This window comes from Bactrocera tryoni, chromosome 5, assembly GCF_016617805.1.
Source record: "Bactrocera tryoni isolate S06 chromosome 5, CSIRO_BtryS06_freeze2, whole genome shotgun sequence".
Lineage (NCBI taxonomy): Eukaryota > Metazoa > Arthropoda > Insecta > Diptera > Tephritidae > Bactrocera > Bactrocera tryoni.
The window spans coordinates 15,146,505-15,173,387 of NC_052503.1; the positions used below are offsets into that span (position 1 = coordinate 15,146,505).

Here is a 26,883-nt window from a genome sequence, read left to right on the forward strand (position 1 = left end):
AATATGTAAGTATGTATCTTCGTAAAAATCATTACAAATATCTTCGTAAACTCACCTGGCGGAACCGAAATCGACCAATTTGATACGTCTCATTTGCGTATCGGTAAATAATATATTTTCCGGTTTTATATCGCCATGTATGAAATTCTTCGAGTGCAAATATTGCACAGCATCACAAATTTGTAGGAAAATATCACAGCATTGTGACTCAGAGAGACCGCCAGACGCATGTACCAACTGTTGCAATTCACCGCCGGCCACATGCTCCATCACAATCCAAATGCTCGAGCCATTACGGTATGTATCAATATATTTACAGATATTCTGATGATTACAAGATCTCAGGGCATCTACTTCGGCAGGGCGATATAATTTCTCAGACACTACTTTAGCCACGTAATTACAATGCTTTTCGGTGTCAGTTAGTGTGTAGCAACTGCCGAAGCTGCCATTGCTCAAAACGCCACCTAATTGAAGCGTGGGCGGACTATTTGTTGGATTCTAAAAAAAAAATTGTGCGTAGTGAATAAATTTGAAATATACGAATTTAAGCATATGGGCCCTTACCACCAACGGATCTTTGCAATACTCAACGTCATAGACGTTTTGCAGCGCTTTGCGCGATTTCAAGTGTTGTGGCGCCACATATGAGTAGCCACGGAACAATCTATGCGTATTAACAGGAACCGGAGCTGGGGAATCAATCACTGGTTGTTTGGTAAATTCCTCGCTGAAATTTTGTGTGTCATCCTCGCTATCTAGATTGGGCTTGAAGGGCGCTTTTCGTCTTTTACTCTTCAACTCATCCCAGTCGATACCTTTGAAGAAGGGATGCTTTTTGATTTCAGCAGCATTTTTACTGTTACCGCCTGAAAATATGTAATTATTTCACATTAAAATTAGAAAAATATTAAATTTAATAAAATCAACTTCAAAATTGAAATTGCGGTTGTTTTTTTATATACCATTGTCTTACTTGTTCAACGCTAACTATACTTTAAGATTATATATGTATTTTAAATTTTAGTTTACATTTTTTTATAAAACTCACCTAAACGCTTCTTGGGATCCTTATGTAGCATTTTCAGTATAAAGTCTTTGACTGTATCATTCAATGTGGCTGGCAGCACTGGGTCGACTTTTTGTATGCGGCGTGAAATGTCGACTTGAGAGTTTTGTTGTTCGACAACGGTAAAAGGCGAGGCGCCAGTGAGCAATTCATATGTGAGCACGCCCACAGACCACCAATCGGCAGCGAGATCATGTCCAGTAGCACCAGCGCGTATGATTTCTACAACGAAGAAATGTATAAAAAAAATGTTTAAAAAACAAAATAGTTTTATGTATTGGTACCTGGTGCCATGTATTCTAATGTGCCACAGAAGCTGTGCGCACGATGATCCGAATCGGGTTCGAATATCTTTGATAAACCAAAATCAGCCAACACTATGTGTCCCTGTCCATCTAGTAAAATATTTTCGAGTTTTATATCGCGGTATATAATACCCAATTTGTGCAGATGCTCCAAAGCGAGCACCACTTCGGCAATGTAAATGCGTACGGTTGCCACCGAAAAATGCTCGGCCGTATAGAGATGCGTAAAGAGTTCGCCGCCACTGACGTAATCTATTAAGCGCAAGTATATAAAATTTAGACAATATTCTTGTTAAGTCTGGACAAAAGTGTTATAACAGCTTACCCAAAATTAAATATAATTTCGAATCCGTTTGGAATGCATAATGCATGCCAACTAGGAATGGACTTTGTTGTATAGCCTCGAGAACCTGAAAATATTCAAAAGATATTGAAATGTATTATTTTTTCATATTGATGCAATAAAGGAAGCTTCTTAATAAATACAAATTTTTAAGAGCTGCCAAAAATGTCGGAGTTAAATGATCCGATAATCATCAAATTTCCTGAATCTTCTGCATATAGTTGTTCATACAATTTACCACCAGTTTTTCTATTTTTTGCAAGCGAAAACTACCAAATTTGAGTAAATTTATTGCGACCGCTAGTCATTTTAAGGATAATATTTTCTAGCAGTGAATTTGGTTTATATGCTTTATTTATGGAGAATGCCGAAATCACTGCAGCAATGAAGAACCTTATACTGCCTTATTAAATTCTACAACACCTCTACAATATTGTCCTAAATTTTCAAGTTGATCCGAGTAATAGTTTCGCTTTGAGAACTTGTGATATTTGAGATATTTTCTCTGAAATTTTAATTTTTTTGTAAAAATATCTGCCAAAAATCTATTTTTAATTTTTTCCTTCGTCCAAGTTCTAAGTTAAGGTTTTAACTAAAACATGTACTTTTTTCAGTTTAGATGGTCCTGTAAGGAGTTATCCTGTCAACGCGGGCGCATCTTTTTTCCGAGGGGTCACCGGAAATGGCGTCGCTATGGCGAGTTTAAAATATTTTTTTCCAAAAAATTCGGAATTTCTTTGTTAATAATGTTTGTTTGTAACAATAAAAAATTCTAATATTTAATTTTTCAAGAGAAAAAAATTTTTGAAAAAAGGTTGTTTTTTACACGAGGAAACTCTTGTAACCATTTCTATAACAACATTCAATATCAGTGATATATCCAGTGCATAACTGTTTCGTTCAATGCTTTAGTTGCAAACTAGTTACTGTTCCAAATGAAATAGTTCACCAATTTACCACCTGTAGATTGCTCTGCATGCTACACACATAAGTAACCGTATTTATTTTGCGACGTGCTTTTGACTCTACAGTATCACGTTGCATGATTTATATATAATAATATGTATGTATATTCATCGAGATGTGTAAATACAAACACATATGGTGCACCTCAGCTGTGTTAATAAACCTCTAAAATATTGAGAAGAATATTTCGTTTTCGTATTGGTAACCAATCGTACACTACATCGGCTGCAATTCTAAATATTCTATTCACGCACGCTCACTCTTTTTTTATGTGCATAAAAGCATGCATATTCTCTATATATTATGTGTGCGTTTTTTGTGTATTTAGTATATATTATATATATATGTATGTATATGTATATGTATTTTGGATCGAGGTACGTGCGTTTTGTTGTGAATGATGAACGATGTCAACGAAAGCATAACAAAAGCACAACAACAACAACACCGATGTTGCAATTAACAACAACGCACAGTGACCAAGAAAATGTTTGAAGAAAAAACTATAAACATGCATTTATGCTAAAGTACACAATATTCGAAAACACAAAATTTCGAAATGGAATGGAAAAAATTTCAGTTCAAAATATACAACTCGCCAGAAAAAGAGAGCTTGGTTTGAATATAGCACAGTTACGAAACGACTATTAAGGGGCAATGAAAAACTAGAGCTACTTATTTTCAAAAAATAAGTGAGCAATAAGAATATGTTATTTTGAGTTTAATTGACCAAGCTTTTCGCCCTTTTTATTGTGCTTCTCGAAGTTAACAAACAAATCGAGGACTACACACTCTTCAAAGCGGGTTCCTTAAGGATACATTTAGAATTCATGACTTAAAAATGAGAAAAAGCACACTCGTAGCCAATATCAGCATATTTTTTGCAATCAGCTGATTTCGATATGCCCCATTTTCCTTCGAGAAGCTTCTCCAAACTTAATATGTAAGTTTGTATACAAAAATTTACACATACATGCATACATATGCACTTGCATGCATTCAGTTAAATATACAAATTTACACTCCTAAATATCATAGCATATTGAGTACGTTAGCACAGCGTTGATAGCTAGCAATAAAGTGGGAAAGATGTTGTATTTTCAATTCATTCTGCTTTCCATTTTGCTGAATTCGTGCTTTACTTTCACTTCCATCTTTTTATGCCCACTTATTCGTACACTTATGCATGCTTTTATACTGAATTTTAATTTTAAATTCAGCTTTCTTATCTCTTTCAAAGAGAAGTCGCTGGAATTGACATAATAGTACGACTATTTGGTTGTCTGTACACTACGAGTATAAGGGTATTCGAGGAATCTTTTCAGCTTTTTATTGAAAACATTGAAATTCTTTTGTAGATTATAAGGCGTCATTTCCGTATGCAAATCGGGTAAAATCATATATTGTTTTTGAGAGTTATTAGCATACAGATAAGCCTCTCAAAAGGTAATAATAAATGAGTAATAGAATACTTCGTTCTCTCAAAAAATTGATTATTTTTTGCTAAAAATTATATTTTATTTTTTATACTTCGTTCTTTAAGGTTTATGCCATTAAAAATTACATACTAAATTTTCTAATGAATATTTTAAATGTTTATTGAGTTTTCACCTTCTAAAGGAATACTTCCCATTTTTTCTACATGTTCTAAACTCTAGATTAGCCTAAACGCTTAAGCAACAAGAAATTCAAATTTAGTATTGTTAAGCGTAAAAAAATCCCCATCTAAACAGAATCTCACAAAATTCTGACAGCAAACACAGTGATGATATATTGATGTCAATATAGTGCCCAATAATGTGTCCATCGTATCGTTCGGATTATTATGAAATTCTCAGCACCTTGGTTTTTTCCATCAACACAAGTCGCTTTGATTTGTGTTTTTAACATGTGTCACGTGCATGCATATGTATATATGTACATACATATATGTACATATGTAGGTATGTCTCATCGTGCACAAAGATTCCCGAGTGAGAAGAGCTAATAATATAATACGATGGCTGCAGTGAAAATCTATTGAGCTGCCGATGACATGGCTAAACAATTAATCACAACAGGTAGCGTATTAAATATATGTATATTTTTGTTATTTATCAATAGCTTTGTCGCGTTGCAATAAAGAAAAAACAATTATTACATTTGGAGCCGATGGCCAACGACACCGTGTAAGCGCTGCAATTCTACGTAGATACATACATATGCACATACACATGAATGTAAGTATATAAGACACTTACATACATATGTACATAGTATATGGTAAACCTTGTTACTTCAGATTCGTGTGGCTCGGCCGACACAGCGTTTGTTTTAGTAGCTACTGCTATTGGGGCTTATATATTTAGGCATTGTTGTTGCTGTATACTTGGATTATTTTTAGCTTCAATGTGAATTCAACATTTACAAGGACTTGTTTGCATTTCTCGAAATACAAAAACAAAAAAATTAAAAACAAATATACTATATGCAATGTCGGTAACGCATACTTATTAGCGTGCGCTTTCAATTGATTTTTTATTGTTTATATGTAATAATAAAGAAATCAAAACCTCAAAATATGTGTAAGAATATTAATAAGACTTCTAGTGCATAACTATAGGTAAGTATTCTTTTCCAACGAACTGTATGCAAAAGAAAGACGAGTAATCAATTACCAAGCAGTTATTTATAAAGTTGGGAATCCCCTTTTTGGATGAACGATACTTGTGCCTTGTGCATACAAAGCATAAACATATAGTGACTTATGTACATACATATGTATGTATGTATGTACATATTTGTATTGTCAATAAATATTTTATAAGAGACAATATGGATGCGGAAATGTGTGAGCTGACAACTTGCCGTTGAAAGGGGATTTTTTGAATTACTAGAAACTAAAATAAACAAAAACTTCAACTTCAGTTTACAAGTTATGTTAAGTTATGGCAAGTAAATGTTATAGTGGTCCCATCTGTGAAATTTGTTCGGAGATGTTAGCGTTGCTTTGGAAAATTTCCAGTTTTTGTGAAGATATCTTGTACAATTACAAAGTTTTCCATACAAGGACTTGAGTTTGATCGGTCAGTTTGTATGGAAGCTTAGTATATGCTATAGTGATGCAATATCGGCGGTCGACAAATGAGCAGCTTCTTGGGGAGAAAAGAACATATGCAAAATGTCAGTTCAGTATCTCAAAACTTGAGGGACTAGTTCGCGTATTTTCGGATTGACGCCTATAAGTATTCTAGTATATGTACTTATAGGGTATCCGACTTTTCCATCGTGGAGTTAGAAACTTCGTAACAAACTTAATATACTCTGTTCAGGGTATAAACATGTATGTGAAGAGATGTGAGGAACCCGAAAACTAATATTTTCAAAGAAATAGGTTAAGTTTAGAAGAAATAACAGCTTCTCACTAGTATCACCCGAAATCTAGACAATATCGAAATATGTCCATTGAAATTCCAGAAGTACAAGATTTAAAGTGTGATTATTAGCTAGATTCGCAACTCAAGCTTCCACAAATGAAACAAAGTACGTCCGTAATCTTAAATATTTCTGACTCTTAATTTTTAACGCTGAAAACTAGGACAAAATCAAAAGAAGCGCACAATAAATATGTATGTAGTATATGTATAACTATAGACCATCACATACGCAAATGCAAATTTACATATTCAAATATGTGGCCACATACATAGATTTCAATACACCACTTTTGAATATGTAAAAACTATTCCGATATCTACGCAACATCTATCAACACCCATACACGCACATTATGTTTCTAAATAAAAAATGAAAACAAATCACTGAAGCAAAATTTCTGCAAAAGCACAAGTCAGTGAGGGAGTTGGTATGTGTGTCACTTGTTAAGCCAGTAACCACAACTCCAAGCAACCAAAGTGCCGGCCGAAAAACACGTTGCCAACGCGAACAATTTACATACACACACATGCAAGTGTCTAACTCAAGCGCAACCTGGTAATACGAGGACTCCGAAGGTAACGCATCAAACGAAGTGAAAGTGAATCTGTTTTATGTACGAATAACGGTATATAACCACAAATGCTAAGATTTCTTTGATTTTCTAACTCTCCGCAGTTTCATTTATGGTTGCGCGGTTTGCATTTCACTTTTACTTGGATTGCAATGCTTGTGTGACGGTATACCAATACATACATATGCACTCATAAGTTTGTCGTGCTTTTTAATGATTTGGTTTGAGTTATTACTTTGTATGATTTATGCCATACATACTATATGTATGAATGTATAAAAGGTACATTGGAATTATAAGTAATTTAAATTATTTAAGATAAGATATAATATGAAAAACGGATACTTCGATATACCATCTGATCAAATTTGACACGGATTTACAAAAAATAACATACAATTTTTACGTCTACATTCCTTAGAATAGCCTTCAAAATAGGTTCCTGAGATAAATCTAGCATACGTCCCGGCTAGAATGTCCTTCAGCGAATTTTGTTTTTGGTTTCTGCTTATTTTTAGAGCGCCATTCGATTTTTAAGAACTTTATTAAATTTAAAAACACCTCTAGAATATTGTCCTAAATTTTTACGTTATCCGAGTAATAGTTTCGGATAGATACAGCTTTGAGAACTTGTGCGCTCGAGACTAGCTAGGCTAAGCGCGCAATCTTTAAACTCGTTTTTCTCGAAACTGTGTGATATTCATGAAATTTTATATATGTAGGTCTTTGAGCTACAATTCTTAAAGACTTGACGAAGGATTTTTTTCGATTACAACTATTTGAAAAGTCGCGAAATTTTCATTTTTTGTAAAAAATATCTTCCAAAAATCCAATTTTAAGGTTTTTTCCTGCGTTCAAGTTCTAAGTTAAGGCTTTAACTAAAACGTACTTTTTTCACTTTAGATGATCCTGTAAGAAGTTTCTTTGCCAACGCGGGCGCATCTTTTTCCGAAGGGTCCCGAAAATGGCGTCGCAGTGGCCGAGCTTAAAATATTTTTATTTTTTTTCAAAAATTTCAGAATTTCTTTGTTAATAGTGTATGCTTGTAACAATAAAAAATTCTAATAAAATATTTCATTTTTCATATGAGAAAAAAATTATTGAAAAGGCTGTTGTTTACTTGAGAAAATAAATGTAACCCCATAAGAGGTGTTTGAGATCGTCTGCTATCTCTCTGATGCCAATACAACGGTTTTCAAGCAGTGTTTCTTTAACATTTCCAATTTTATAGTCATTAATAGAGATTAATAGACGTCTCGCATGAGTCTTCGATGTCTTCACGCCTTTCACTGAATGCTTTGTGCCCCTCAAATTCTTGTGTTCGTGATAAAGTTGCGCCTCTAAATGTTTCTAAAATATTTTTAACGATTCCATAGTCGTGATTCCATTGGAAACGCAAAATTTCAAGCAAACTCGCAATTCAATTATTTTTCCCGTGGTAAAAATCCCCATTTTTTTAAGTTTTCTTTAATATTCTCTCCTAGGTAGACAGCGTTAAATCACAATCTTACGAGTATAACTTGAGAAGCTTTCTTATTAAATAAATTTTTTGGAAGCGGTTGGACGATATCGCCAAAAAGGGATGAAGCACGATCAAATATCCATCAACGGTCATCCGAAAAAGTCATCTATTCTACTTTATAAATGCAAAAAATTGACGAAGTTACAAAGAAATTATTTGACAGCTAGACACCCAAATACTCATGAAATCGATTTGTATATCTTTACTAGGTTCCTCAGTGTAAGCAAGTACTCATACTCTCCGACGCTCATTAAAAATAATACAGACTGAAGTATGCACTTATATATGCAACTATGTACCATATAGTATATGGCATGTGTATGTGTTTATATACATACATACATGTATGTATGTACATATGCATCTATAATTATTGCATGAATTATAGTCTGAGGAACGGTGGAATAAAAAAGTACAGCTATACGCAAACATACTTATCTGTGTACAAACAAATTATACATAGGCAACTGAATTGCGAAAATAAAATCGAAGTCGAGATACTCGTCGCTTTATCGGTTGTAGTAAGAAAAATATGTGTGAATGTATGTATATTCATGGTGGATTTACATAATTACATAAGTATAGCAGTCGCATACACACACAAATACATACATACATACATATGTATATGCACTATTTGTTGGCGCAAGAATTCACAAGTGGTTAAAAGCAGTGCGGGAGGTTATGCGGAAAGCCATCTGTAAATATTTGCCGCCAAGTTGTAGTGTTGCACTGCATTGGTATTAAAGAAATTCCCGGCAAATTGCCGGTGTGCAGGCCAACAGAACACTACAAATCTGGGTTACTGTGTAAGTGGAACGCAACAATCGGAAAAAGAACAAATCAGCTGATATTGGAGCAAATGCGGTTGAACATACTTAGAGGCTCTGTGATAAAAATAATATAATAACAAAATTTTATAAAACAAAAATGTATTTTAAGGGTAATTTTACATTTTAAGCCATTTAAAAAAATATATATGTATTTTTGTGGTAATCAGGCGTTCAAGTGGAAAGATTAAAAGCAAAATTATTAAAATAAAACAAAAAAAACAAAAAATAAATAATTAAATAAATTATATATAAAAAAACAAAACAAATAATAAAGTAACAAATATTCAGATTAATAAAAAACATAACATAAAAATTTAAAAAAATATATGTATATTTATGACTTATTTTAATTAAAGCCCGTCTCAAAATAATCAGTAATACTTTCAGTTGCTAAAGAGACAAATTCTCAGTGTGTGAAGACTATATACAAAAATACTTATATATTGCGAAAGTTGTACACTATACTATATACTATACTTTTTCTCTAGTGTTAATTTAATTTATAATCAAAAGTCTACAGAACGCCATTAACAAGCTTGAAGTATAATTATCACTGTTATCTGAGTGATCAATTAACTCGTAACTCTCTTATATTCTCTTATCAACGCTTTGTATTAATTTTCGTGCGGATTTTGTATGCTATACACTGCAATACGAGAGCGATAAATACGGTTTTTTATTATTTTTAAAAACCAGACCTTAAAGATACATATGTATGTATATGCGTACGTAATTTATATGTGCTATATAAAAATTTAGAAAGCCTTTACTATATTGTGACAAAACACTGTCTCCGAACACCTGGAGAGTCAGGACAAACATTTTCACGCGACGTGTTTCTGTGAGTGGTGAAAATGGAAAATGGAGCGTTCATTAGAACAGGGGTACTCGATTTAATTCTGTGTGAAACTCGGTAAATCTGCGACAGAGACGTTTGATATGATCAAGCAGGCTTACCCAGATTTCGGGAAGAGGTCCCTGGTGAATGAGCAAATCCAAAGTGAAAACTATGCTCATTGTCTTTTTTGACATCAAAGACATAGTTCACGATGAATTTATTCCTCCTGAACAAACCGTCAACGCAAAGTTTTACGTAGAAGTCCTCAAAAGACCCAACGAAGGGTCAATCGGGTCCGACAAGACATCGCATCCGATTGGCCCTTCTTGTGAACAGCTACCTAACCAAAGCCGGTATCCCAACGCTTCCGCACCCGCCCTACATCCCAGATGTGGCTTTCGGACTTTTTTATTTGCCTGAAATGGACGATGGCAAGAATTTTGAGACGACAGGGATCGAAGCAGCATACACCTCGGCTCTCAAGGCTATTCCTGAGAATGACTTCCGTGATGCCTTCAATGCTTGGAAATCACTCTGAGAGTGCTTCCGGACAAACCCTGTAACCTTTTGCAAGTGAAGTCGAGTAGAGGACCTTGACAACATAGTTGAAAACATTAATCAAGTGCCTCATTACTGGTGGAGACGTGGATTTATAAATATGACGTCGAAACTGCCCGACAATCTAGCAAATGGTGCTTTAAAAATTAGCCGAGCCTGAAAACCCTAAATTCGATGAAGGCACTGAAGACCAAGCAAGCCGAGGCTATAACAGCTTGTATTGGCTGAGAAGCAATAATAAAGATTTGTATTAAAATAGCTGAAAATCTATTTTTTGGTCAGTCCGAATGAATATTGATCAACCGGTATTTTTATTTCTTTACACGTGTACATATGATTGTAGATATGTACATGTTTATAAAATATTTGTTTGTATTTAGAAGCTTTATAATTACAGCATTGTTACAAATTTTTCCAGTTTACTGTTGATGCCAGCGGCATGTGCATTTAAGTATGTATGTCGATATATAGCCATATGCATATGTATGTACATACATACATATATTTAAATACATATATGTATATGTAAATGTTCTGCAAATTAGTTGCTAGTTACGAAGTTAGCACATTACTGTAATTATTACTTGCAAAATAAGTAAAAGCTGTCAACACGGTCGCTTTATTTTCTCCATCGCACATTACGCTACACTCTTGCAGGCGCCAACACAACGACAAAGCTAATCAAAACGAATACGCTACTACATACATACTTACATATGTACATATGTATGTATATGTATACAATTATAAAAAAATGCCAGCAAAAGTTTGGGAAAATAACGCTCTCAGAGTTCGAGAAGATGCACCAACACAGCCACAGGTCATAACGGCAATGTGAACAAGTTACTTCATCGTTTTTATCGCAACTCTTGCTTATCGCTCATTTGCAGTTTACAGTCTACGTTTTAGACTCGATTCGTAGCTTAAACGTGCTAACTGTTTGTTTGTTAACTTGATTGCTGTTGCTTACTGTTCTCTCAACAGTTTCTTATACATACATATGTACATATCTAACTATATCTACAATGTATGTTTAAACTTGTGTATGAATGTTTGTGTGTCTACACAGACACAATTTTTTATTTCGTAGATTAGATCTATTTCTCTTCCAGCTTTGCGCCAACAATCATACTTTTACTTAATACATACAAACGTAGAAATGTATTTTTGTACTTTTTTTGCTGTTATTGTTGTAAATGACTGTTGCTATTGCCGGCGTTCAATGCATGTGTTGGTTATAATTGGGCATATACACAAAAATGTACATACATATGTATGTATGCATTTGTATAAACGCCGCCAGCGGTAAAACTCACCGAAATGTGGGTCAACTTGAAATAATGCCTATCAAAACTTTGTTCCAATGCTTTAACACGTGTCTGTACATACTATACATATACATAGTATGTATTTAAATATACAAATGTATAAGCAAACAAGTGTATACGTATGTATATAACATGTTAACCTTAAAAGCGACAGAACTCAATATCACAGCCTATCAGAATCTGATTAATAGCTTATATTTATCCACAAGCTTATGTATACATATGTACATATATGAAAATATATTGATGGATAAGTGTGAGCAAAACAATGTGTTAAGTAAAATAGCATATAAACGTTAAGTATCTGATTATGCTAACACGTTTAGCTATAATTATACATTTATCACTTCATGTTTTCGCAGATCTTTTTTTTAATATAGTACATATGTACATATATGCGCTTGTGGTAGGTGATTAAAATATGTGCAATATTCTTTCTGTTAGATATTTTAATATCTAGAAATATGAGAGTAAACAACACTTTTCAAGGTCCGCAATAATTTTTACAGTAAATGATAGATTACGGTGCCAAAAGGGTCGAAATATCCAAGAGACGAAGGCTATTACTTGAGTAACACAAGCCCTCCAACAATAAGCACTTTCGACAATGTGAATTTTGAAAAATGTCGTTTGGAGAATTTTGAAAAGTATTCTCCACTCAAAAATTGAGAGAGCAAAGTGTCAAATTTTCATAGATAAAAATTTGTAAGAAGTAAGTTTGGCAGAATTTAGATACCATTAGCCAATATACCAATGCACAGTAGTTTGCATTCAAACCATTTATCGTTTAGTCAAAGCTAATTAGATTTAGAAAAGAACTTAGGAGGTTATATCCACTACCAAAACTTTAGAAGTGATTTTTCCAAAGCATTGTTTTCAAAGTCGGTGAGGAAAATTTTTCTGAACCGACCGGCCTGTCGACTTCAAATTTTTACTCGATATACATATGTACATATGTATTTGTCAGCTAACAATAGAGCAAAGATTTCTGAAAATATTTTTTTTAAGTCACTCTGAGTACCTTTTTTCTAAAAAAAAAAATGGTCCATAACTCATATTCATCTTTTGTAAGAATATTTTTTTTTGGATTTTAGATAATTTTAAGCAGATTTTTTTTTACCATCAGAGAGTTTTTTTCCGAGGACCTGCTGGAGATCAGTTACAGGGTTAAGGAAATCCAAAATTATTCAAAATGTATCGCCGATTATTAAATTACGCTAAACTCTATAAATATACATATATTATTTTAAATTATTAAATAAAGAATGCCTCTTCAAAAAAAAAAAAAAATCACGAAAAACATGATTTTTTTGACATGACATGACAACTAAACCGAAGAAAGAACTTAATCCCTTGAAATAATTTTAGTACAAATTGTGAAATACTCAAAGACCAACTGCTTAATCATACATGGCTACACAAAAAAGAGAGTTTCAGTGAAAATTGTTACAACATGATGAGAAAGAAGGCGCACTTGCCACACTCATTTCATCTCAACAGTTTGTAAGCATGTACACATGTAGTATACTATATTGCTTGGTAACAGTTTTAGCCAATTGGCGTTTTTATGTGTTCACTTGACTGAAAACGAAGACCATAAGAACCGGCATGTTATCACACAATCACTCATACATACATATGTATAGTATACATCCACCAAGTTGTGAACCTCTACTCTGACGTATGTTGGAGCAGTGTGCCACACTTTTACGTTCAATTATAATAAATACCGGTAAAAGGTAACGGGACTCAATATAACTCAACCGGAATCCAAAGACAACACAAAAATGCGTAAAAAAGCACAAAATCAAAGTAGTGAAAAGCCAAAGTATGGCAAACAAGCAAACCGAAATCACATTAAACCAGAAGAGAAATAAGGAGAAATAAGCAAAGCTCAAGAATACCCAAGAGAAATGAAGATCGTGTAACTGAAATGGGGGAAAGAGTCTTGTTGGCATAACTGGAATTGCCAGCAAAGGCAGTAAAATATGACTGTGCATATATGAAATATTGTACATACATATGTATATAAAAAGTAAAACAACGAAAACATGAGCAGCACACAGAATTTGACTTGAAATTTTGGTTTAAAGTACTGTTATAACTTATGTATGTACATATGTATGTATGTATGTGTGGTAATATATGAAATATGAAAGTACGTATAGAACTAAAAAGTAGAAAGTATATACATACATAGATAAAAAAACGCCCATCATACTTTCAATGGACAAATATCGGGAAATTAAACTCTTTCAAATTTGTTATTTTAATAAAGGTAAACCATTTTGAGGTTATGTTCACTCTTTGAATTCAAAAGTTTTTACATTTAATAAGAGAATAGACGTACTATAAATGCTTATGAATATTAAAAGTTTGTACATACATATGTTTATACAAATGTTTGTGTAAATCGTGTTAAACAATAATTATAGAATTATCTTCGATTCTGGTTTGCAAAGTTTCCCGTTTCCACAAGTACATCTCATTTGTATACCCATTTAAAATTTATTTTTTAAATATATTTTAAGACAGAGACATTAATATGTAACTGCTGATGAAAGAATCACTTTTTTGAGAAATCATTCCACTTATTTATGTGTTTTTTAAATATTCTTTTATCAACTAATAACGCACTGAGTACATATTTATATAGGTACAATACACTCACTTGTCGTTCGGTTGTGGTATGTTCGGCTGTCTTCTTTTTCTGCACCACTGTATCCTTCTTTAACACCTTCATGGCATACAATGTCATATCATCATCGCCACCAATCTTACGCACGAGAAACACTTTACCGTAAGCTGAAAGAAAAAATATGCAAAATATCAACAAAGTGCATTCGTAGGGCTTGTGTAACACAAAAATATAGTAAATATATTTGTATTGTACTGCTAATAATACTATATAATACTAAGAAACGTGGGCAATTCGACTGCGTAGGTATATACATATGTATGTAGCGACAGTGATGGGCAACTAAACATAACTGTTATGTTATGAAGTAATCACTTTTTAGAGACATTTTTTAACCAACCATTTTGATTGATATTCTAAATTACTAACAAAAACTCTGGTGAATACGGTGGTTAATCGATGGTATTTATTGCTTCTTTGGCTTTAAATTCGGCCATTATTGTTCTTCTACGCCTCAATACCGCCAAATAGAACTCCCTATAGATCGTCTGCCCCTCCGGAACAAATTCATGACACACCAAACCACGAATATTGAAAAAAAAAACAATGAGCATCTATTTGATTTTTGAGCTGCTTTGGTGTGGGTTTTTTGGTTTCGGCTCGTTTTTTCCCTTCATTCCGATAATTGCTGACTTGTGTGCATGTCAAACTCATAAAACCATGTCTCATCATGCCATGAATGTGGGATTACGATACTATTTTTGAAAAAAATCAGCTTTATCGGGAAAAGTCGAGCAAGAACGTGTTTCATACCCAAAATATCCGCCAATATCAATCGAACGGACTAGCGAGAGATGTCGAGTTCTCTTGTCTTCTCTCTAGAAATTGCCTGACGATTTCAAGCACCATATCCTTCAATTTTTAAATATTTTTATCAGTTGAAAAGGTCGAAGGTCGTCCAGAACGAGGCATGTCTTCAACGATTTTGCGGTCTCCCGTTTTTGAAGGCTTTGTACCACTCGTAGGCTTATGATTTTGCCAAAACTGAATCTTCGTAAACCCTTTTCAACATTTGCAACGACTCTGTACTCGAAATTCGGTTAGAAATTCAAAATTTGAGTCAAATTCTTTCTTCGATATTTTTATCCATTGTTAAAATCGCAACGCACTACAGAGATGTACCGACTTAAGCAGCTGCTGAAAACGCGCTCATATTTGGTAATTTAGTAATTAAGGACAGTCCTAGCAACTTATTAAAATATTCTAAAATTCATTTTCTAAAATTTCATTTACTCGGAAAATTTTTAAATTACAATTTCGTGGTACTTTATTGTCACAATGTATATTTTATAGTCTCTATGTTTCTTTTTAGGTATTACAAACTTCTTGGCAAACGTAATATACACTGTTTAGGATATAATCAAATAGAAGACTAACGAATTTATTAATCAATTGACACGAGCAGGCATTACCCAAACCAAAGCAATTGAAACACAACTATTTAATTATCCTATGCTGTATCTAACCTCTATTTGCTTCAGCATATTTTCACCCATATACATATGTATGTATGTACATATTTCTATAATTTACACACCATCAATATGTATGTATGAAAATATGTAGATTGTATGTTGATAACTTACCCCCAGTTCCGAGTACACGTATCAGCTTGAAATGTGACAAATTCACTTTTTCCTCTTCCGTTGCTGTACCTATGAAAAGATAGAAAAAAGTTATGTAATTTAATAAAGGAGTTACACCAAACAATATGTAAGTGAACTGTGAAAAAGGGGGAGATATTTAACATTATAACTTAAGTGTGGTAAATAATCGTATTAAAGTGCGTTGAGTTTGTGTTGTAATCGATAAATTCTATGCTATGCTCAGATGGGGAGATGAAGGCATGTGTAACCGAGGTAGAGAGAACGGAAATGAGTATACAAACAAGTAGCTACAATTAATTATATCAGGATCTAATACAATTAAAATTCTTTCAGTTACACATTTTTATTTAAATTAATACTATTTTTCAGTAGGCTCGTATTTAGATTTTTAAACTGAGTGGGACTATGTAGTTTTTTAAACTTGACTTTAAGTCATCACTATAATTTTAGATTTACCCATCTGCACATGGTAAAAGTGTGCGAAAGCTCTGTGCAAAGAGAATGCCGACGAATTTACAATTGAGACATTGCACCGAGCCTCGAATCTATCAAAACTACATATGTCGAAATCTCTTCCGAGAAGCCTTACATAGTGTGTGAAAGCTCTGTGCAAAGAGAATGCCGATGAATTTACAATTGATACATTCCACGAGACTCAAATCTATCGAAATTGCTTCCCCATTTACCACATTCTCTGTATCTGACTTCAAGAGAATATAATAATTTATAATACTACCAAGTTATAAGATAAACTAAAAGAGCGATCCTATAAGTACTAAGCCTCGCCGCCCGAATGAATCTACACCAGAGACCAAAAAACACTCAGAATGGTGGCATTATCCCGACAAAGCTTCTGCGAATACGGCAAAGGCTGCTCTATTAGGCGGAAAAGTGATCTGCACTGCTTTTTGCCATATGGTGAGGCGTGATCTATATCGACCTAACCTATTTTTTTTCGGAGCTTAAAATTCTTGATCTAGTAGCTATTTCTAGCGAACAACAATAAAATATATTAAGAAAATATACTCAGGGGTTCTTATTGTTCGTATATAAATATTGGAAGATCCATACGAGAATCCTAGATTGATATTTCCAAGAAAGGATTTGATGCACTTTTTTCTTATAAAAGATAAAAAATAAACATAAATTTGTAATGTCCCAACCCTTCTCTACCTTCACCACTTTTTCCTACCGACATGCTAGCCACTTACACATACATAGATAAACACGCCCAGCCCCAAATGAGCCTGCAGTGCCAAGTGACTGCTGTTTTTCAATGCTAACGCGTAGGTACTATTATGCACCGATTAAAAATAAAGAAGATATTTTTAGTAATAAATGCATTAAAGCGAGCCGCCATATCCACCATAGAAAGAAATGTCAAGCGACTTGGCTGCGTGTGGGACGAAATGTACAAAGCTTTCATATAAAATTAAAATCTACAAGTATCAAGGTATGTATGTATGTATACGATTGTAAGCGCCTACATTCCACTAAATCCTTTGGAGAAATATACACCAACATACCTACTATGATAGATGGGCCAACAACAAATGCACAAGCGTTTATTTATTTATTTATGATAGTCGTCGTCTGCATCGCCAAAGGTCAAATCAAGGCAATTTATTTTTGAAGTATAGTAGGCGAAGAATGTAGGTGCATTGGGAGTGAGCTCAGCACGATATGACTGCTATATGTTTGCTTGTATTTATGTATGTATGTATATACTCGTTAATAGAACTATATAATGTACATACATATGTACATACATATGTATATGGTACACAGGCTCGCACATGTAGTTTGTCTCCAACTATTGTGGCGTTATCATGAATTTTCGGTGTGTTTGTTGTTGATCAATTGACAGAAAAGTCCACGGCAATATCTCAAGGACACTGTCTGCATGTGACATTCAACTTGTGAGAGAGAAAACACTGCATGCTCCATATTTTCCACGGCGCGTACAGACAGACAAAACCAAAATAAGTCGACACATATGCATATCTGTTATTCACAACTTGTCAATTTGAGGTAAGTTAATATATACATACATATACGGATGTTAATACATCCATATGTATGTTAATGGTTGCTGTCGCAAATTTCGCCGATTAAGAGCCAGAAGCTGGCTTGAGTATGATTTAACATTTTTACTTTCATTTTCTGACAGTGTACTCAATTTCTATTTTTCACCTTTAAAAGCTTGAGAGTCACGCACACATAAGGATGCAAATTTAGTGATGAAAAATTTGCACAGTAAAACTCATGGTCATTGGTTGATTGGCTGCCGAAGAAACAGCCGAAGTAGTACGGCAATAGCCTTGGCGTGCCGTGAACGGTAAAATGAGTAAGGACGATACAATCGCGTGCATACAAACATCTGAAACATCTGACTCATGCAAAGGTCATTAACATGGAGCCGCAGTAAAGTCAATGTACCACAGATATTATAATTGCTTGCGTCCATTTTTTAGTCAGTAGACTTTAAAGCACCTTAGTAGGGAAAACAACTTCAAGTTAAACAATCACATAGAACATACATACATATATGAATTTATGTACTATATGAAAGTACACTCAAAATATGCTGGTAAAAAATGTATAACGTAATTTAATATTTTTCTAAAAAATTTTAGAACGGAGAATGATTAGTAAAAGCAATGAGAAATTTGCGAAACGGCACGAAAATGCTTCTCAGAAAAGCTTAAAAATAAAAATATTGATCCTATATCGGCGATTCCGACAAATGAACAGCTTCTTGGGTTGAAAAGAACATGTGCAAAATTTCAGGTCGATATATCAAAAACTAATGGACCAGTTCCTGTAAATAGAGCTAATGTAAAAATGGCTTGTTATAGTGGATTTTCTGTAAAACTTATAGCTGCAATAGCATATAGCTTTTATATACCGACGAAGTGAGAAACTTTAGAAACGGCAAGGAAAAAACTGGTCCATGAAAGCTATTAGAACCCTCAATATGAACAACAAATTTAAAATACACAGCAGAGAAGCTCAGTGAAACATTTAGCAAAGAATTATAACAAAATCAAAATTTCCAGCTTACGCTTCGAATAGGCGTATAAGTTTTCGATCACTTATTACACCATATGTATATGTCGAACGAAAAATGATATTGACCTTAGTTTAGTATACGACCAGGAACTCAAATTATTAGGATTAGAATTCCCAACTTCCGAACTCGGATTATATATCGTGAAACGTAAAATATAAACATTATTCAATCGAGCATGTCGGTTTTTGGCTGATTGGCTGCCAAAAATTGTCACTGACTGGTTGGAGGAATTGAGCCTACGGCCCAAAACGCAGTACACACACACACAAGTTTGGAAAACAAACAATATTAAAATTGACTTTCATAATTAAGCTCTATGTTCTCAACCTTTTAATTCTACTTATTAAGTATTTAACGAAAATCTTCGCTGTGTTACAGGACGTTGACCTAAGTGCAGCATTACGTTCAGCTCGAGGAAGAGAACGAAGGAAATATGAAAGTAATTTGGAGACAGGATTTAATGGGAAATATGTATAAGTGCTATGGTGCACTGGACATATTGCGCTGAAATTGGAGCAACCAAACATAGGCTGATGTTTCCAACTGGTTTCAATTACACTTTTTAAAGAGAGTATCATAATGGGTACATAAAAGACACAAGAATACCACCTGCCATGGACGAGCGGGAGATTAGCAGACAAATCACTTTGATGAAAGAAATATTTAAGAAGCCAACTGTCATGAAATGACACGGGAAAAGAAGCAGAAAATAATAAAGGCAAAAAGTGAGTGCTTAGAGAAGAAGAAGAGACGAAATACTGGAATATTATCTCCACATGCCTGTTACTGCTTATCTTCCCACCCAACGCCGCAAACAGTTGGAACCATTTATCATTTATGAGAGATAGAGCGACAGAGACAAATAACAACTTCGAGAGAATTTGCAAGGTTTAGCAGAAATCTATGGCACTAGGTAATAAATGCATATAGATATTTGAAAGGACCAACTAAAGTTCGTTATGGCTTGGATTATTTTCGTTTGCAAGCCAAATGATTTAACATTAAATTTTACTAACTATTTAATAAAGGATGGTAAGGCCAACTTAATAAAAAAATTGTTTTAAAAATATATAAATTCATGAAAACACACTACCGTTAACTCAAAAGACAGTTCACTGTGATTTTTTGCCCTGATGACTTGTGGATACTAGTGACTTGTTGTTATGTAAAACATACAAATACAAAAACAAATATGTGATAGCGCGAACAGTTGCTGCTCTTCGCGTGACTTTACTATTTATATGCATGCGAGTGTAAATATATTTCTGATTGTCTGCTGATTTTGCAACATGTGTGCAAACAGATGACTTTGAGTTGCATGCAAACATACACATATACATATGTATGTATGTAGTTTCACTATATGTAAAACAACAAAAATAACAAGAGAGTATACATGCATAGTTTCGGTGTTTTTGCAAAAAAAAAGATAATATTTATTTTTCTGATTCTCTCGCGAGCGATGCTAAAAACCATCGACCTTAATGGGTGGATCGCAGTTTATATTTAATCTTTTTGTTCTAAAATAAAGTGTTAAAAATTCGAAAAAGTATACTTTATTTTAGGGTTTCCACCGGTACCCGGAATATATACATACATACGTTTTCATTTAATATTTTGAAAGAAAACAGATTCCTATAACCGGATATGAAAAGGTTCCAATGACCAGACACGGACACTATTTTGGTAATCTACATACATATGCTACAGTTCTGTTAGCCAGACAAGAACCCTGTGACGGTGAGTGCCTGGTTAAGAGGAATTTCACTGATTTATAATGCAATTAAGGTGATATATAACAGAAAACATATGTACTGCAAATCTTTATTTCAGAAATAATATATTTATGATAGAGTTACCACCTATCGAAAAAAACTCGCAATTATTACTAAATACGTCGGAAGGCCTTCCAAAAAAAAATTTCTTTTATTTTAAAATATTATATTCGAACATAGCAAGGAATAGAGTTGCCACATATCAAAAAAATAAACAAGTAAACATAATATGGCTTTCACCTATTATATTGCGTGATGTATTATTTCACGTTCAATATTCATATGATTGATCTTAACCTACTTCAAAATGTTATGTTAAATGTCAATTATATCACAAGCATAAAAAAATCGTCTTTAATTAAAAAATTTGTTTTTTTTTCATAAAAACTTTTTATTTACTACTCTTCCATTATTATTTTCCGTGACACCACTCATTTCACTATAAAAAGCTAATTAGGATTATACATATACACAATAAAAAATTTTCCACTTTTAACCAAGGCGAAATATGTCGTAAAACTTCCAATATAAAAAAATTATTTTACTGTGACAAAATCGGCGCTCTCGCCTCTCTACGAAAAAGATGATTGTGGTGAATTAAAATGCGCATTGTTAGCGACCGCACAGACAGTGATTGGTGGCTAAATGAAACGATTGCTTGCGGTTATTGAACCGCATACATTTTTCTAAATATTGTTTATTGTCTGTATTTGTAAACACTTTCGAAGAACTGGATCGTACACAATAGCACACCCCATAGGACACAAATGAAACGACTTAGCACATTTCAAACAATTTAAGTCGATCCTGTTTTCTAATGTAATTTTTCGTATTCGTAAATAAATTATAAATTCAAAGATTTTAATAGCATGAGCTCGATAAAAGCCAGCATTCATTTCGAGCAATAAATCACATTGTCATATCAAATGAATTATATTAAAAGCACACGTAATATATTAAGTACAATGAAAGCCTTTCGGAAAAAAGTGATATGGATTTCCATAAAAGCATTGCACTCCATTTAGTCGCCGACACACTTCTTGTCTTATTTAAATTGCCAATTATTTACACTTAGAAAAAAAATTAATCAAAATTATTTGCGGTGGCCTTGTCGAAGTTCATGCACTCGTTCACTTGCACGTTTGACTCTCTTTCTGTATATTGTTTTGACACACTCGCACATTTGGACGCTCTCGTCGTGTCATTGATACCGAATCTTTTAAATATTTCCTTTTTGTGGCTCATCCGCACGGGTTTATTCTAAATTTGTATGTAGATATGTGGGTATTAATATGTGTGTGGGTGTATATTGAGGTATTTGAAGTGTGTATGTTTGTGCGTACATATACATATATTAAATATCCAAATATAGTCAATGAATCAGTTTGTACCGGATAAAGTTTTAATTTTATTTAATGTGTTGTGATAATCAACCAAACAATATTGTTAAATGAAGTTCTATATAAGATAAAATATAGTAAGATTTTGTTCATAATTTTAAAATTCTTAATTAATTCTTCAAAATCTATGTCGTCTTTCTGAAAGTAATCGCCTTTTTTAAATTTTCGAAACACTTGTTAAAGTCAATTTCCGGAACAGCCTACAATGCGCGTAGCGATTCACGTGAAATGTCTTCAATTGACTCAAAAAGGTTTCCCCGGAGCGGTCGTTTGAGTTTGGTGAATAGCCAGAAGTCACACGGAGCTAAACTAGGCGAATACGAAAACTAAAAGTTGTCGGCCCATAATTCCAGCCTCTTTTAAGAATAGCTTCACATCTGTTTCCGGGTTGTAAGCATAGATCCAAGACTCATCGCCAGTAATAATACGTTTTATGACATCCTTTCATTTCTGTTAACATTTTTGTTATTTTATAAACATTATTTTATTTCATTTGAAATATTAATATGATTTTATTACCGACCGCTTTGTCACTTCTTAAACATCGGGAAACTCAGGTTACCGCGTTCGTACATTAGTGTTATAAGTAAGTACATATGACTCGATCATGGCTCAAATGAATCATTATTTGTATATTATTATACACTTAAGAGGGATAGTATAAGAAAACGTCGTTATGCAGAGGCTCTATAAGGCATTCGGGTGAATAGTAAATGAACAGCGTAAACAGCCAAGTCAATTTAGCCAATGCTCGTCTGTATATTCGCACTGGTTTTGGAGATATCGATCTGAAATATTTTATGCGTCAATCATTCTTCACAACAAATCTTGTTTCTTTATTAATAAAATTTAATTCCAATTTAAATAATAAAATTGTAATATAAATAAATTTTAGGGTTATTTGCAAAAAGTCTGTATACAAAAGTTATAGACCTTTTCATTATTTACAACAAAAATATTTACTATAAAAAATTGTTAACTCAGTTGATTTAAGATCCCTAAACATATACTAACGACTACATATTTATTAGTTATTTATAGTTTTTGATACCTTCTTTAAATCGAATATCGTTTTACAATGATAAAAATCTCGTCATGTAATGGTAAACCACTTGGAAGAGTGCTAGTTGAAAGATATCTGTATTTTATTTGAGAATTGATAATGAATAACTCAACCACAAACAAAACAACAATTTGTATTACAAATTTAGTAATATACATATGTACATGTATGTAAGTACTAGATAGAAATATGTTATCTCAGAGGCAAGGAACGCCTTATCAACTCACTATTTCAAGGTTAAAAAAATAAAAAGACACTTATTTAGAATAATCTATGATGCCTTTTTACTGCCGGTCGCGAGCAGCTAAGCATTAACAGCATTGCTTGAATATTTTCTAGACTAAAAATATTTGTACTCAAACTATACATATGCATGTATGTTTGTATTTAATGTACATAAACCACATTCACATGCATGCAAATATTTATCTACAAAGTTACCACATAAAATACAAAGAGTTGGATTGATAAGAGCAGCAAAACCCGCATTATGTACATATGTCTAAATCCACATATGTACATATTTACATACCATATCTATGCACACTGAAAAGATTATACATAGATATGTATGTATTGGTCTGCTAATGTACATAATGCCACCGTAGAAACAGTGCAACTGGTAAACAAAAACACCAAATTGGCTAAAAATAGAAGGAAATAAAAACCGAATGCAGAAATAGATTTAACCAAGGCATATAAACGTTTGTATATATGTATGTATGTATAAAAATATGCATTCGAAGATGTGTATGTCTATGAACTTATCGAAGAGTGTGAAGAAACAGATGCATGAGTGAGCTTAAAATATCATAAGATAATCTAGTGAGGAATCACAAACAAAGCAAAGTGTATACGAAATAAGAAGTTTACATACGTATCTACATATACCATATGTAAATATGTATAAGATAATAGACATGCGTGAGAGACGCGATCACGGAAGAGAAAGTATATATGTATAGATATATAGATATAAGTATGTAAACTTGGTAAAGCATTTATCAAAATACCAAAACTTAAACGAGCCCCAATAGTTTTTTTGCTGTTTGCGTCAAATTTGGTAAGTATACGGATTTTTTAAATTCGGAATATACTTATATACATATGTTCTAGTTGCAACAAGATACGGAAAGCGGGAAAATAGAGGTTCAAATTAAACTTAAGGATTTCAGCGTATCCATTACATGATGTATAAGAAAAAGAACGGACGGTCTTCACAAGCTATGAATCGATTTTTGAAAAAGGAATTTTTAAGATATCAGTAGCAGTATACGAGTATGTTCGGAATTTCCAAAATATTGCGTACGATTTACGATGGAAATTTTAAAACATTTTCTATGAGAGATAAAATAACCCTTTTCACGATAGTAGGGTTAAAGTAAAGGGAAGGGATCCGGATTTTTATCCGGCCAAGAGTTATCAAATCGGCACTATTTCTCATAATTACTTCAGAAATGCCAGGATAAAGCAACCACAACATTATAATTATAATTTTTCTTTCAAAATTTCGAGCAAAAAGGGTTAAGGTGATATCAATGTCTAAATGAACAATGATTGAGATTTTTACACCCTGAACAGGGTATATTAAGTTTTCCACGAAGTTTGTAACACCCAGAAGGAGGCGTCGGAGACCCTATAAAATATATACATACATATATAAATGATCAGTATGTTGAGCTGAGTCGATTTAGCTATGTCCGTCTATCCGTCCGTCCGTCCGTCTGTATAAATACGAACTAATCCCTCAGTTTTTAAGATATCGTTTTGAAATTTTGCAAACGTCATTTCTCTTCAAGAAGCTGCTCATTTGTCGCAACTGCCGATATCGGACCACTATAACATATAGCTGCCATACAAACTGAACGATCGGAATCAAGTGGTTGTATGGAAAACTTTTGCATTTGACAAGATATATTCACGAAATTTGATATACATAGATTATTTTCTATGGCAACAATGTAATCTCCGAAGAAATTGTTCAGATCGGTTAACTATAGCATATAGCTGCCATACAAACTGAATGATCGGAATCAAATGTTGGCATGGGAAACTTCCTCATTTGACGATATATCTTCACGAAATTTGTTACGAGTTATTATTCATAAAAATAATGTTCATAATAATAATGGCGCACTACAGCGTACTATATAACTGCCATACAAACCGAATGACCGGAATTAAGGGCTTGTATGGCAAACTTTGGCATTTGAAGTGATATCTTCACGAAATTTTACATGAATTACTGCTTATGGTAATACTATAATCTCCGAAAAAATTGTTCAGATCGGATTACTATAGCATATAGCTTCAATACAAACTGAACACATAGTTACTAAATGAAATGCACCTGTGAAGGGTATATTAGCTTCGGTGCAGCCGAAGTTAACTTTTTTCTTGTTTAGTCACACCTAGTACATATCTATAGAGATATTTTCAAAATAGTATTACATATAGTTGCAAAAGCAATTAATCTTAGAGTAAGTGTTTGAAAACCATTGTGTGCGGAAATTCTCAATGCACCTCAATCTGTATATATGTATGTATGTATTCACACCAAATTTTCGTTTTTTTAAGTGACGAAATCTATTTTAGAAATATGAATGACGAGAATAGGGGAGCATAATATAAATATGTACATATAGTATACGTATACCTACATATATACGCAAGCTCGTATGTAGAGAGGAAAAGGTTGACAAATGAGGTGCCTTGATGAGTTGTTCAGAGCTGGTCTAATTTGGTTGCAGAGTGCTGTAGAAATATATCGTTTTCACGAAACGCGATCTCTTATACCCTTCATGCTATAAGAAACCCTTCACTTCACGGGGTATTACAGCGAAGTAGTCGAAGTTACCGTGTTTTCTTGTTTTAATTTCGAAATGTGTTAAAAAATTACCAAAAATCTAAGAAAAACATTAATTTATACATACATATGTAAGCACATACCATATTTGAATTTTTTTAGATAAAAAAAGAGAAAGTTCCATTAAGAAGCCTTAAAAAAAATTTGTTTCTACGCACATAGCCAGACATATACAAAAGAATATCTCTCATTAAAAATAGTGAAAATATTAGTTTGATTGCTTTAAACATAAAATAGGTCACGACACGAATTGGACGCGGTAACTTGTTCCAAATACGTTAGTATATATGTACATATGCATACATGCATAGATAACTTTGTGTACCATTTGCTATATGGCTTATACTTCCGAGTACATACATAGAATGTAGGTGTGTATGTAATTACGTGTCTGCTTGAACGTGAGCAAACAAATAACAGAAATAGTACTCGAGCACACAACGTAGATAAATTGTTATGTATGTACATACATATGCATCTATGTACGTACATATGTATGTACATACGTCGATCGGTGGGTGTGTTGGGAAATTAGGTTAAGCACGTGGCGACGGTGAGAGTCGGAATCATATAGTAATGAAAATGAAAAGAAACGCCGCGGAATATGCAAAAATAATATTTGTATTGGCTGACGGGCAGGTGTGGCATTTG

The 26,883-nt window shown here is 33.4% G+C and overlaps 1 protein-coding gene across 12 annotated transcripts in view; it reads right to left on the reverse strand.

Annotated features, from left to right (window-relative positions):
* LOC120777356 (chromosomal serine/threonine-protein kinase JIL-1) overlaps window positions 1–26,883 on the reverse strand; it is a 34,485-nt gene that overhangs the window by 2,273 nt on the left and 5,329 nt on the right. For all 12 annotated transcript variants that reach the window (XM_040108624.1, XM_040108622.1, XM_040108621.1 and 9 more), the window contains 7 exons: window positions 16,035–16,103; window positions 14,422–14,555; window positions 1,700–1,784; window positions 1,354–1,626; window positions 1,052–1,291; window positions 568–869; window positions 56–501 (listed from right to left, as the gene is read on the reverse strand). In XM_040108624.1, the coding sequence (XP_039964558.1) occupies window positions 56–501; window positions 568–869; window positions 1,052–1,291; window positions 1,354–1,626; window positions 1,700–1,784; window positions 14,422–14,555; window positions 16,035–16,103 (1,549 nt within the window). The remainder of the gene's footprint in view (window positions 1–55; window positions 502–567; window positions 870–1,051; window positions 1,292–1,353; window positions 1,627–1,699; window positions 1,785–14,421; window positions 14,556–16,034; window positions 16,104–26,883) is intronic.